The sequence below is a fragment of the Xylocopa sonorina genome, chromosome 18, assembly GCF_050948175.1.
Source record: "Xylocopa sonorina isolate GNS202 chromosome 18, iyXylSono1_principal, whole genome shotgun sequence".
NCBI classification, from domain to species: domain Eukaryota; kingdom Metazoa; phylum Arthropoda; class Insecta; order Hymenoptera; family Apidae; genus Xylocopa; species Xylocopa sonorina.
In genome coordinates, this window is record NC_135210.1 from 4,189,540 (window position 1) to 4,204,745 (window position 15,206).

The 15,206-nt window shown below is 41.7% G+C and overlaps 1 protein-coding gene across 4 annotated transcripts in view; it reads right to left on the reverse strand.

Moving 5' to 3' along the window:
- Nucleotides 1-15,206, reverse strand: part of Step (cytohesin steppke) — a 42,772-nt gene that overhangs the window by 21,674 nt on the left and 5,892 nt on the right. The window contains exon 3 of one of the 4 annotated variants that reach the window (XM_076908299.1): nt 14,829-14,970. The exons of 2 other annotated variants lie outside the window; for them this stretch is intronic. In XM_076908299.1, coding sequence (XP_076764414.1) covers nt 14,829-14,927 — 99 coding nt within the window. In that variant the 5' untranslated portion in view covers nt 14,928-14,970. Of the gene's footprint in view, nt 1-9,027; nt 9,761-14,828; nt 14,971-15,206 lie in introns of those variants that run through there. One more of the 4 variants, XM_076908297.1, reaches the window with a different exon arrangement.

Sequence of the window (15,206 nt, forward strand, 5' to 3'; positions counted from 1 at the left end):
GAATCATACATTAAAAGGCAACAATCTAAATGATCGGTATTTAACGATTCGAAGATTAAGCTGGGTTAAATTATTCAAGAACGATGAATACACGACGTGACAATGAGTACAGGAAATGTTTCGCGGTACAAAAAAAAAACTGCGATTAATCATCGTTCGTGGAAGCGTATATACGATCTCTCATATTGGGCCAGTCACGCTAACCTTGCTGCTACCAATAAAAGCAATCGCGAGTGATCGTTTCCGTTTCTCGATTTGGCACAAAACGTACCCCAACCACGACGAGCCCGTATAATGGTACACTCGATACAGGACTCGCAAATCAGGGCGAAAGGAAACGATCCTGACGAACGGAAATAAGAATCGTCCTCCGATGAAATCGCATGGGGCTTCCGGTTGGTGAAACGGAGAACGTTCCGACGAACGTGGCGCACGAAATGTTGAAAGGATAAGCTCGCGAGCAATCGAATTTCAACGATAAAAATAAGCATTCTCGTTCGTACACGAGAAAGGTGCGTCACACGCGATCAGCATACAAGCCCGTAACGATGGAATTCGCGCGTGCTATTTAAACGAATGATTCATCGACCGTCGTAACTTTGGTTTCTTCCGCGGCGATTTTCGTACCCTCGTATGTGTCTAACCCTTTGCACTCCGGATGACCCCTCTGAGGGGGTTGATATCTAAAGGCAGTTGTGCGTGAAATTTTATCACTTGAAAAACGTTACAATCCGCAAATCGAGCCTTTGCGTTGCGATAACAAAGCCACAACGAGGCTTTTCAGCGGTTATTCGTAACAACGAAAGAGTTCACGAAAGATTCAACGACAGCTGCGTGTAACCCTGCTTCGTAGATCCTAACAACATTGCTATAGATGTAGAACACCTGCCATCTCAATTCGAAGCTATTCATTACGGAATCGTTCACTATATAGATACATGTTGCGTACCAGAGAGGAGCATAGGGAAAGGCTGAATGGAAGGAACGTTCGCACGAATGTTCCAATTAGTCAGAGATTGGGAGAAGGCAGAAAACGGTTCGAAAGAAAGAAGAAATGTTTGAAATCAATCGGTGGGCGATGAGAGGGATACTAATGTTCGTCGCACGTCCAGAAAGGCCGAGGACGTCGGACGGCGTAATTGGAAGGCGGCCAAGTGCCTTAACGCGAGTCGGAGATTTCTTTTATTAAAGAAGGAACCGAGCGCCGGGTCTGGCTGTGCTCCAGAAATTATGAATCGGTAAAAGAAAGGGAAGCGGGGCCCCATAAATGATGCATAAAACTGTCCCCGATGCCTCTCGTTGCTTTTCACCTCGCTCGCGCGTCGCAGACGATGACTCCGTCTTTAAAGGCTTCCTTTTAATAGGACAAAAAAGTTTGTATCGGTTCTTTAAACCAAGCCAACACACCTCGCAGCGTGACAAAGACCGAATTCCCTTCGTTCCTATCGGGGACGTGTTCATTGCGGTCGACGATTCTCATTGATCTTACAGATCGTTGCGTTTTAATTACGACCAAGTGCTTGACGGTATGCAGACGAGGAAACCGCGATGCGACGATTCAGTTTCTTCAGTTTAGATATATTTGTAAAATGCTACTAAGATAATGCTTTCTTATGGTATCCGTATTAACCTCGAGATCACCCCTAACGCCATGATCCATTCGAATGTTTAGGCAAGGCCCCAGATGGGAAACGATGCAGCGAGGAAATGCAGATGGCCCTCTTCAACTGTTCACGCACTCCGTTTACCCAATATTTCTTACATTTAATTAGTTACATTTAGCACAATATTATATCTGCAATCTAGCGACCAATCACTATATAGAGTACCTAGCAGAGACCTAATTACTCGGAGGAGTCGATTCAGAGTAGCCCAGGTCGTTTACGTATCACTCGCAAACGACTTTCAGTTCCTTTAAAAGAGAAAAAAACAACGATGGTCGACCAGGTACAATCGTTCGACAGGGTACTGTGCAAACAGACGGGAGAGCCGAGTCAACCGTGGAATCGCGTTCCCAGACGCAACCACCGTACTCGAGTTACCCATTAGTCATTGATTCAACAATCGTCGTCAAGGTTTGTTAGCTTTTCGATTACTGGACGACGATTGGGTTACAATGACGCGTCGCGCGCGCATAAATTCGTCCATTGCAATTTCCTTAAGTGTTCGAGGCTAATTAACCGTCAGAAATTCTAACCGCGTGCTCGTATAAGCGAGGCTATCTCTGAGTGGCACCCCGCTGAATCTTCGTTCGGCTTCCGCCGAGTAATCGCGACTTTCCGGAAATTTATTTCCGCCTAATCCTCCGAGTACGAGCCTCCTCTGCAAATACGGGGAGACGAATGGACCCCACGCAAATGTGGAACAACCGTGCACGGTTCTCTCGAGTCCTGTTGTTCTTTTCGTGACACATACATTCCATTACACCGTATGCTCGTTCATTTTTTCCACGCTGAACGCAAGTCGAATGGGAAGTTGCATGTTTTATGCAAAGTTAACTTGTTTGATGTACTGTTACTGAGAGAACAGACCTTGGAAATTGATAGGTCTACGCGCGCATCCAAACTTGGTTTAGTAAATGATATTAGGGACATCCATTAAGCGCACGCAGCTCTTTGAGAAGCACTACGACGTGCATTACGAACCTAATTAATGCGACGATTAGATGTACTAATAAATTAACCGACAATAATAACGGTTTTTTTGTGTTACCAGAAAATCCTAGGTTCACAAACTTTCCTAATATCGATATCATTAATATTATTATAAAAACTCGACTACGAAAGTTATCGAAACTCACGATGCATTTCGTACACAGAAAAATATCGTGATACTAATCTAAAACGGCAGACAATCGGCAAAACCCTTTTAGACTGAAACGAGCGTGGTATGCAGACGTTAAAAGTGTCCGCGCGAATCGCTCGGTCACACCGTTCGCTTCCGTCTATTCGCGGTGCCAAATGGTCGTCGATACGCGGTATGCATATGAAAACGGTGAACCGATCGATACGTATACAGTGTAAACACAATGCTGCGCTTAGAGTCAGCCAGTGACACGTGTTCCGCCAGGGTAAACACGTCTACGTGCGTTCTGCGGATAAATATAATTTTCCCCTTCTGATCTATACGTGTGCGGTTCTTGCGAGCACATTGTACAGACGGTACCACCCCCTGGCGCTTACGTACTCTGTTCGAATTATGCAAAATCAGGAATCCAGATAACGCACGCCGGTTAACGACGATGCTTTCGTAGGAAGCTCGTTGTAGGTGAGCTGTTGTCTTTTCGTGATCCCAAGTTCTGTTTCCAGGGGTACTGTATACACTTTGGCTTGAAGATACATGAAGGAAGTAGGTTGCTATAATTTCCATTACCTTAGTTTTGGAGCATTTTATTTTGGATCAATTGCAACGTGTAAAAGATTCGCTGATATCGTTTGATCCCACTAGAACAGAGAGACAACTTAATCTCTGCTTTCACGGCTTAACAAAGTGATTTACAGCCATCTATCGTGCGCCATGCTCATTGTATATCATTGCGTTATGCGAACATCATAATTTCGCACAGCTTCGTTGTCGTTATCCTTGTCGAACAGTCGCGACCGATGCCAATATTGCAAAATGTGTATCGTGTTCCACTGCTGATGTACCGTCCGTACCGATTAACCTTGAGTATCTTGGCCCATGATAACTAAATTCGTCTGTCGAAGAGTATATTTAATTATCCTCTGCTTCGTCTCGCATTTCTTTATTTGATCTTCTATAGGCGCCATTTTTGAACGCGCACAAATTTCTTTCTTCTTCTTAACCGCGTATTCCAAAGCTACTCCATGATTCGTGTCTCCTTGTTATTTTATCTTCTTTAAATATTTAACCCTTTTATCTTTGTACGCAGAAACCCAGGAGCACCGCGGCCAAATTTTCACCAAGGCCTCTCTCCTCCACGTTCATTCGTATATTTCCCATTCAGAGCTCAATTTCCCTCATTTTCTTCAATTTCAATCCGCTATCCACATCCACATCTAGACGTTACACCCTTTCATCAACCCTCCGCAACATCACACAGCCTGGAAGTTAATATAGCGTAGAAGTATTCAAATATCTACATATTCGCGTACTTTTTTCATTTCGTTTGCTTCTACCCGAGCTCTCGTATTTTATTAGTACATTAGATTTCAAATTAAAATAAAATATTGAACTCTAATCACAGGGAACAAAATAGTCGTCTGATGGAGCAGAATTAACTGGCGTCGTTGCTGTAACAATACATATAATACGTATAATACATATGTACATAGTTTCCAGTGACAGTGTTCCAATTCCTCAAACTCGAGCCTCCTCTTCTCAAGACGCCCATCGTAGCCGCTCCTCCATTCACGTATTTATCCAATTACACGTTCCATTCTTCTGCAATGGCATCGCGACGCACTAGCAAACTGGCACGGTCCCAACATTCTTTTTTTCCTCACCGCTGTCCAAAATCCAACCGAGACACACGAGCGTCGACCGCAAAAGGCGGGAAACAAACGGAGCGGAAGAAGGCATATCGCGCTGCTTGAAACGGAGCTTGGTTCCTTTGTTCACCGTGTATTTCATTTTCTTCTTTTTTCCTTCTGCTTTTCAGTCGTCCACGACCTCGCATATGTTCATAGATAAATTCCAAACTGCAAGTAAAGTGTATTCAGAAAAATCTTCAACTACTTAGAACGTAACTCGCAATTTGCACGCTTGTAACCAGTGTTTCGCGTTATACATCGATTTCCAGGAAACTCTTGTCACTTTTGAGCAATTCTTACATCAAATAGTGGTACCGATTGATACGGAAACACCCGATGATACAGACTTCAGTAAACAGAAAATAAAATTAATCCTTGCAGATATGAGCAATATCGCGAGATCAGCGTGTACGAGAATTTATTTTATGGCTGACTATTCAACCGATTCTGTCAATTCGACTTCTTTTTACCAAGCGTTCGAAACTCGTTTCCACCGATTATGCACGTCACCCGAACCAATTACGTCGTACATTTAACTGGACACCCAGAATGACAATGACCCGGTTTTATCAGCTTATATAATCATCGATGACAAAACGATGCCATCGTCGGTGGAAGAGTTGACGTCAAACGGATGATTAAGACCGAGCTGGCAAACAAGGACGATCGCCAGGTAGCTATCATAGCTATCGAGTGATAATATCGCGTAATTCCAGACAATAAAATCTTCGCGCCTTTGGTGCCTCGCTGCGCGATTTTATCACGTTTATGATGAAACCGTGACGTCACGATCAAACGATTTGTTTACGAAATCATCTGCGCCCAGATGTTGTAAAAAGGCGACTGCGATGACTGGCGGTCTTAGATTGATTGCTGTCAGGTAGACGAGGATTGGCACTTTAGCGTAAACATTGGAGTTCCCAGATGCACGATTACCTAACAACGATGACTGGCGTTCTCAGATTGTCTCCTGATTAATCAAAGATCGGTAATTTCGAATAAACTCCGGAATTTCTGGACGTCCGATTACCTAAACAGGAATTCTGTACTCCACGGCGTTACTCCGACAAACTCTATCTCCATTTGGTACTCTGATGCGTTATGTAACCGAACATAAAGCAAAGGTGAAACTTTAGCAACTTCGAACACGGAAATTGTCTCTTAACTGATAGATTGATCGAACCTAAGGATGTAATCGTTCTTGTGTTCAAGCCGCATTAATTCGTTATGAAATTGCAAGCTGAACGTCAGAGGTTTGCCAATGAACGTTACATTCCATCGCTATTTTTGTCATCGTCGTTCACAAAAGGCCTAACAGTTTTCCTTCCTACCCACAATCATCTCATGTAGCTACCGTCTTCAATACCAGACCTTTAAAATGATGAATGGCTTAATACTACGGTATATGTGATAAAGATTATTCGAATGAACGCTTCCGCAATTACTTTTTCCCACACACGCATTGAAATGTTACGTCTACTATTTCTTTCGCGATTTTATGGTTAATAATTACACGTGATTTCATTTTACTATCGGGACCAGTGAAATAATTCCATATGTTTAAGGAACGTTAGCATATCTGAATGAGAAATTGTAGACGTACGTTCTCACTGCTACAACCTTCTTTAAACTTAATACACATTTCAAGCAAGGTGTAATTTAACGCGCTTCGCAAACTCCATCTTGTTGCACGCGATGGGAACGCGCGTCGAACGTTCCTTTTTATCCAAAGACCTATCGTACATATCGGAATGTAGAAAAAGGTTGCTTCTGCAAAATATTTATATCGCACATCGCGGGATAACAATGCCGTTGGCTTTCAATGGCCGCCAGCGAAATGTAATTTACGTAAAAGTGGCGTTGTCTCGTGGCGGCGTAAAGGTCGAAACCGATCGACACACTTCTTTTTTTTCCCCACCGACCGATTTATGAGGGCTCGATGCTTTAACGTCACGCACCCACAACGGATAAATGTGACGGGGTTCTATCGATCGTCATGGACGGCACGCCGTCAACCAACAAAAAGCAACAAAGGTACAAAAAGATAAAAGGTGGCGAGAGGGAAAAAATTACTCTGTTTCCTTTGAAACGATCATCGCCGTTCCTATTCCCCGCGGATTGCTGTTTCCGTCCGCGTTTCGCTCGCAATTCTCGGCTACCCCATTAACCTAAAAATATTGCCGGCAACCACCAAGCTGGATAACTAGTATTACGAGGTGTATCTTAGGGCACGTAACGATGCGTTACATAATTTCCACGTGCGGCCTGGTTCACTCGATAAATCCATACAATACCAATTGATCAAGGTTCAGCTTCGAAGGCTTTTAATTGATTCCCAATATTTGGAACATCTAAGACCAGTGTTTTTCAACCTTTTACGTTATCCCTGATTAAGTAATATGTACAAACTAGTTATGCTTTTCTAGCCTTCCTATTGTTAGCCACAAGATATCACTTGGCTGGCATTAGGCACTTGGAACAGAACAGGCTTCCTAGGAAGCATTGCTCCAGGAAACACATCCATGGTACGCGTGGAATTTACAACAGTAATTCCAGCAAGGTCGAAAGACCGACGGATTTCTTAGGCGCCTGATTGGCGAACAGACGATTTTACGTGGTCGTAAAAATTGTTAGCCCCCAAAGAGTACTACCCCGTAGTAGGTACTAACCCAGTAATATAGCACGTGGCTAGACGACGTGATTCGGTCAACGATGACCAACTACGATAAAAATGTTTCTAAAATGCTGCTTTGTTTTTTTTATTTCTCTAGCAAAACACATGCCCCTTAGAATTATTTCGAAAAGAATTTGATATAGTTGCTCCTCGAGTGATACTTAAAAGTTTCCTCTATCAGACGAAAGACGTATCAACAAACAGATATATCATCCTGTTATCATGATTTCACGAGGGCTGATTCAATTACCATCGTAACTATCGAGACGTGCTGCTGCTTCGCTAACAACTTACGTAATTGAACCACGGTTTTGCGAGCTCATAATTGCGAGAGAACGCAGACTGTTTTTTGGCTACCGTCGATCGATAAAAGCAGCGATTTATCCTGAACAATTTCATTCTAATGGATCGCGTGCTAAAGAAGAAGAAGGAATGCGCCTGGATACGAGAGTAATAGTAATATGATCAAAGCAAATCTGTATCAAATGCATGTTTATTTACGCGAGCTCCATTTGTATCCTGATTGTCTCTATAAATAAGTCACCCTGACTCGATTCACGAGCACGATCTTCGATTTGTGACGTTCGCAACGTCATGGGACGATATTTTCGTACAAGAATCCAAGGGACCGATCGAATCGCATCGTTGACTGGCAACGGTTTCCTCCACGAGCTTAGTTTAATTCATTCATAAACATCTTCCTCATAAAACGAAGGAACGGAATGTTTGTGTGAAATCTGTTTGAAAAAACGATAATTTTGGATCCAGGATCATCTGCGAGAATAGAATACCTTTCCTATTATCGTTTTCCCCAGGAATGACTCAGAAATGATATCTTTCTCATTGAATCGAAACCAAAAGTGAAAACTGGTGATCTTACTTCAGTTATTTGCAACGTGGATATCTTTACCTTTTTAGAAATAACGACGATGATTCGAAACGCGATAAGGTTGACTTTCCATGGTTTCACCTACCATACTCGATTGACGAGATAGCTAGCCGTGTATCGAAAGTAACAGCTTCGAAAAAATAACCAACTCTACGTGTTAAAAAGTATACGAACTTTCAGCTATTTCTGAATGCGTACACCGAGATTGAGGTCTTCCATTAGTCGAATGAAGTTCAATTAAAAATCAGTCTCACGGAAACAAAAACAAGCTCGGAAGATAGGCTTGTTGCACGCCGAATCGGTTCCGCCATTATTAACTCTCTAGAAATAAATTTGGCCGGTTGGCAAACTTCAGAACGCCATCGTACTCTTATTTCATACCATTACTTCGCTCTTAATACCGTTTGCGATTTATTTAGGAAGTGTCTTTTGGCGACTATTCAATCATCGATCGTCGAGCGATCGTGACTTCTTAAATGGCGCTTCGATCGCCGGAAAATGCTGCTGGGCTAGTCACCCCACTATTAAACTGTGGTTTCCGTCGCATTGAAAGCAATTTGTCACGAACTATTAATATTTGTTTAAAGTAACCCAATACTTGGCGACAACTTTTGATTGTTATCGCAAGTTGCATGTTACTTGAATCGATATATCTTGATGTCAGTTGATTATCTGAATTTAAACTTGAGAACTCGATTACGCGTCCAATAAAATAAATAAACGAAGAAGAAAGTTAGAACGAGATGTTGGCATTGCTGACTACGATCAGTATATGTATCAAGTTTCACAATACCGTATTGCGATATGCTTTAAATGAGTGAGTCGAGCATATACGATTAAAGAATGAACATGGCATTTCAACGGTCAACCGCGCGAGAGAATCAACCGCGCCTAATGTTTGAGATAAACAATTGAAATCCGGCGCGCAATCGTTTCCAAGTAGGTGCAGCCAGACAGAACGTTCAACTAACCGTGGATAATGTACTAAGGTCCCATGCGCTTTTGGCCTGCTTTTGGTAACCCTTCTTGTTCCTTTTGCCGGGTCTGCGCAGACTGGAGAACCATCCTGCGGCTATGGCGACGGCGCTAACGTCCCGACGGCTGTCCGCCTGCACGTTGCTGCCGCGGACCTCGTCGAGAGCGTCCACCGACCTGCCGGTGAAAATCATGGTTTTGCGTGGAACACGCGACGCCAAACCCAAACCGAATGGAATTCTTTACACTCCGCTCCCTTCACTTCGCTTCAGCTATAATACTTTCAGGAACAACTCAACCACACTTTTTGACACCATGCGTAGCTGCACGCGACACCGTAACCGTCCAGTCTCGTGGATGACATTGACGTTTAATTCTAATCGCGAACGGGTCGGAATGCGATCGAAAACGCAGGCTCCCGTCCACGAGCAACCGCGTAATACTTTGTCGGAGGAAACTGACGACGCTCCAGATCAAAGATCTCAACGGTTCAACGACCTCCAGGCAGGGATGCGATGTCTCTCGAACGATTATCTTTCCACTGATCCACGATCGATAATTCACCGATGCATGCCGGCCACCACGCGTGATCTATAGATAAACACACTTGGAATTTTGATTGGAAATTTTGATATATGTATGAAATGTTATCGATCAGCAATTGTTTGTCTTTATCACACTGAATCGTTTAATAAACTATATATTTCATTCAATACTCGTAACCTCTGATTATAATCTACAACAATCACACGGATGTTCGTTCAATTTCTTTAGTTCACCACACTTTAAACAGACTTGCACGATCATTTGACTTTCTTATGTTTAATTTTTGAATATCTGCGATACTGCCACGAAACGAGCCCAATTTTGTCCGAAATTCGCGATCGTATCTGTTGGTCAGGATCGTGGTTACCAACAGTAAAGAACGATCCGCCACGCACAGCGGCCGACGTGCAACTCACGAACGGAGTAAACGGTCGTACGGGAAACGCGCTGGCGCCTCGCGGTGGACGTGCTGTGAACTCATTGTCAGCCACGCGTGTGCGAATACAGGCTGATTCAACCGAGATAGCCTGTAGCATTTTTTTTTAAATAAAAACGCCATCTCGTTTAATGGAATATGCAAATATACAACAAAACAAATATTTTCTACATGGAAAAAAAATACCGCAGTCATATGCAAATATTTGATATCTGAATTTGCGTCTCGTGAAGCATCGCATCGCACAACCCTTTTAATTGTTCGGAAACATCCATGTGACTAACGGCTTAATTAAAAATTACCTCCCACTTGACCAACATATAAATACAAAAGGTTGCAAGATGCGTAAAAGAAACAAACACGGTTGCATCTTGCATTGATGCACCTGCCGACGAGATAAAACGGATGCAATTAAAATTTGTTTCAATCAACCTGCAACTTTATTGCTTGCTTTTTTTTTACCACATTTTCCCTCTATATTGCAGAAAGGAAGTACGAGCCGCCCCAGTTGCAATGCTCAACCTGCACGCCGTATATGCAGCACGTTTGTGTTGGCTCTCGCGCGAGGTCAAACCGAACCTACTCTTTACTAATAGATTTTACCTAACTCAAAAGTTAGCCTTGTGGAAAGCTTTCAATTACAACGTACATTTTCTCTTCATTTCCAGAGTATTTTGAAAACACAATTTCAGTAACCTTATTCCAAAATTTCATCACAGATCCAACCTGATACGCTTAGTTTAATACCTATTACAAAACACGATGTCGTGCTGCAGCATTTTTCTCAAAGATATTGAAAAATCTGCTAGAGGATGCCGCGAAGAATGGTTCTAAGAGCGAGGCAGTCTGAAATTTCACCGACTGCTTATCAATTGATGAAGCTTGAATGACGAGAAGGCATTAACAGGCCATGGTTCAATGTGACCGGCGTTTTATCTGCTCTGTCCCGAGTTATTTTATCCAACTTTCGCGTTACTTATACGACCATGCTATTTCACTTGCGACATACCTCCAACTACGAGCGACCGATTCTATTTAAAGTTCCCGCTGCTATGGAATGACGTTTCAATTTACCAATTATAGTTTTCAGTATATCCCTATTTTCCTTTTGTAACAACAATTAGATAGGAAGTTGTACAGCTGCGCCAATATCACGCATTCAATAAATTAACAATCCAATAACTGACGATGACAGCGTTACAGGCATAAACGCCGGTACGTCATGCATTTCGCCTTGTTTACTAATGCTTATTCTATCCATAAAAAACGATGTCACGCTACTCCAATTTGGCTTCGACTTTTAAACGACCAATAGATATTGTTCTAGAACGAAACAGAGTAGGAATGGATTGTTGTTAGATTTAGTAGCTACTAAACTTGTACGTATTAGAAAAAAATTGAATTCCTTCAGCGTGATTCATGGCCAGAAGCAGAACAATCGATTGGGTATCGTCGCTCCCTTCTTTATCGGCTAAAGATTCCCCAATTGAACGAAAACCAGATTGGGAACGCTCGTTCGTACGCATTTTCGACGATATCGACTCGAAACGATCGAGTTTAAACATGATTGAACGACGTGTCATCGTTGCACCTGCAACAGCTGCATCATAAATGGGACGATTGACCCGATGTACATGCGTTTATCGCATGGTGGTTACGCAGATGCGCGCATACACCCCTTTACCCAAGTTATACCGATTTGTTTTACCGTTTGTATGATAGATTCTAACAGATATCACTGTTGGATACGTTATTTAAATCGGAGAGTATTAACAAATTAGAAATAGAAAAAATTGAAGTACCAGATGAGAAAACTTTCAGCCAAATGAAAGAAATATTTAACAAGGTATAATTCTAACAATAAAGGCTGTTCTCATTCCTCTGGCAAGTTTCCTGATAACGTTGAAACTGAGAAAACAATCCAGCCAACGAACAGCAACAAGACAAACGAATCCACTTTCTCGATAAAATTATTCAGCCGCGTGCACACGTTAATGACGCTAATGATCCATTAACAAACAGCTTTGTGGGTTCAAATAATTCCACGAAAACACGATACACGCAACCGGGTGTTGTTGTTCGACGAAAATGCGCGCACAAGTGTAATGAATTTCGCCCTTTCAGTCCCAGGGGTTTGCCATATGCCGACGAACGATTTATGTTCGTTGTTACACGCGTACGAGCACGATACCGGCACAGTTTCGACGTTCAGCCACAACATTGTCTGATTTTCAGACGGTGAATTTAAATTAATGGGTTATTATAATCGTAAGACGTCGGATACACGTATCTATACTACTTGCCTCTCTAACCGTCTACCTGGATTACTTATCTAACCATCCATCTGTGTATACTACTTGCTTGATTTCCCGCATCGATGGAAAATTATTTATGTGAATCTATGCAAGGAATAAAATTAAATATACCTAATTTGACGAATAATTCCTTTCCGCTATAGCCCAATACAATTTCTTGGAAGTTATTGTGTCGTCGTCGTCATCGTCGAGCTATTCCATTCACTTGTAAAACTAGCCACGTTTGATTGAATCACATCTGATCGTAGCAAATCCATTCCAGCGTAAAGGGTCCGATTTTCGTACACAAATTTTAGCAGAATGGCTTGTTGCAATAAAGAATTCTCATTTCCTTCTGGTATCTCGGTTTTTAAGAGATTTTTCTTGATATAGGATGTAACGCAATTGCCTAGAGCAGGGAACAATTTACAAAATGATTACTTTGCACTGAGCCTGTTTCGCGACTTTGCAGCTGTATCGAGCTTAAACGAAAATATCACTGATATGGCCGTGGCAAATTAATTTCCTGATTTAACTGCTTTATTTATCGTAACCAGTTTCCGCCACTAGCCAAAGGAGAAACATTTTACCTCGATATTCTATCTTTCATGCTTTGCACGTTCAATTTCATTTAATTGGAAATGAAGTTCCAATATTTTGTGTAGCTCTGATAATTTCACGAGTTTCCTTTATCTTGTTTGTTTCGTCAAATCGAAAATGACATTCCAATATTTTTCTTAATCTCAGTACAGGCTTTTATATTTTTTAAAGGTCGATAGTTATACTATTCCAATGTAGTACAATTCTTAGAAGAAAATCGAAAGTCACAACTTTCGTGACAGGGAACATGCAAAGTCGAGGGAAAGTTTTCGAAACTTTGACGCGTGTACGCGTGGAGAAAACGGGAAGGATCGAAGGAGAGATGAGTCAGAGACATCCCCGGTGAAAAGAGCCCGTTTTTCCTCCACGATATTATTCATCACGGCTAATAAAATCGCGGGAGTCGCTACGAGGCACGCTGACCCGATTCCCGCTCCTTTTTATATTTTCCGTGACCGAGTCGCGTGCGAATTAAACTTTCTACGCTTCTATGTGAATGGAATAGGTCTACTAACATAATTTCAAAGCAAACGCCAGTTGCAAACGGTTATTTTCGAACTGGAGCGTTTACATTCGTTCGCGATCATTTGTTATAGCAAGTAGGCAAACATAGGAGAGGCAGGCTTGTTAAGACGAATAAAAAGAAGAAGGAATCAGAGTACTCCTACAGACTGAATTCACGTTACGAACAATATGAGTGTAAAATTCAAAAACTATATATACCTTTAACGAATCTAGAATAAATAGTTGTTTATTTTTCCGTAGAACTGCAAGGAAAATCCTTGAAATCTGTAGAGCTAACCATAAGAAATATTTCGTTAACCTATAAAACCAAAAATAGACTTCTTGGTAAGATGTAACAATAAAATATTAAATAATGACGTCGATTGAAATAAAATGTCAAGAGTCGTAACTACTAATATGATTGCACGGAACTTACTATTCTTCTTCGTGCGGACATCACGAGGAACGGATTCTATTTCCATTCCTAGAGCAATAAGCAGCCTCGAGAGCGACCTCAAATTCAAGTAAATATTTATGACTTATTTTCCTCACTGATTCACTTCCAGATGATTTCGATCTACGATGTCGTCATTCTCGATTGACTCTCCCGTGTCATTTGTATCTGTGTACATTTCCGAATATTGTTTTAAGTACTGTTCAGATTTGCCAACCAAATATTTTTATGTACAATATATCATTTGTTGGGAAACCTTTTTCCTCGCATCATAAAAGGTGAAGTCACGTCTACGATACACTTAACCTCACAAGTGTTAGTAGAATTAGAATAATAAGTAGACCAAAAAATCACAAAACTCCTGTTCGCGATTAGTATCAAGATCAAACAAAAATGATCAAACAGTTACAACCATATTCATATATGTATATACAGACTATAGCGAAATGCGTGATATAACCAAAAAGGGACTGATTCTACATGCAAAAGTATAACTAAAGAGTTCTGAACGTTCAATTGAGTTTAAATGAAAGTCTAAGTACAATAAACCAAGATTTACGACTCTAAAGAAGCAACCCTGTACCCTAACCTAACCACAGTATGAAGCGAGACAAGGAACGCGGCTCTATCGTAACTTAAAAAATATATATAAATGAAAATCAATTAGACGATCCCTAATTCGAGGAGTAAGGACCTGTATGCGCTAAAAAGAACATTACTTTCAATAGATCACTCAATAATGTATAAAAAAATTAAAATGTGAATAAATTAGTACCTGCTCAAGTCCGAAAGTAATAGTGCGCATGCGCATAATGGCTGATTTCAAACTCGATCTTCTCGCGAAACTCCCCAATAGGGGAGGCGCCCCCTCGAATAAAATGAATTATTTTTGCATAGATAATCAGTCCCTGTCCGGTTGTACGAAATCGTATAAAACACAAGCGTCATCGGATCGAAATTCACCTTTTGAACTTGTTTGGCACAACAGAACCAGATAACTGGACATGAACACCACCAGCAGATCCATCCTCGTCTTCTACCACGCCGAGAGCTCGATGTCATGGATGTCGAGGGTCAGCGCCCACGTGGATCAGACGACGGACCGCTAAATCGATTAAATCCATTTAAGATGACCGACGAGCACGAGAGCCGACCGGAAAATGCAACATGCATTTTTACCGACCACCCGGCTCACTTCTTTCACTTTCGTCGATCGTGTTTACGTTCGTCACGATAAGATATAAATGCGAGATGAATGGAACTCGATTAATCGGGAACAACGAGACACTTTACAAGTGAAACTACGAGGGACGCGATACACGACGTGTATTAGTACCAGAC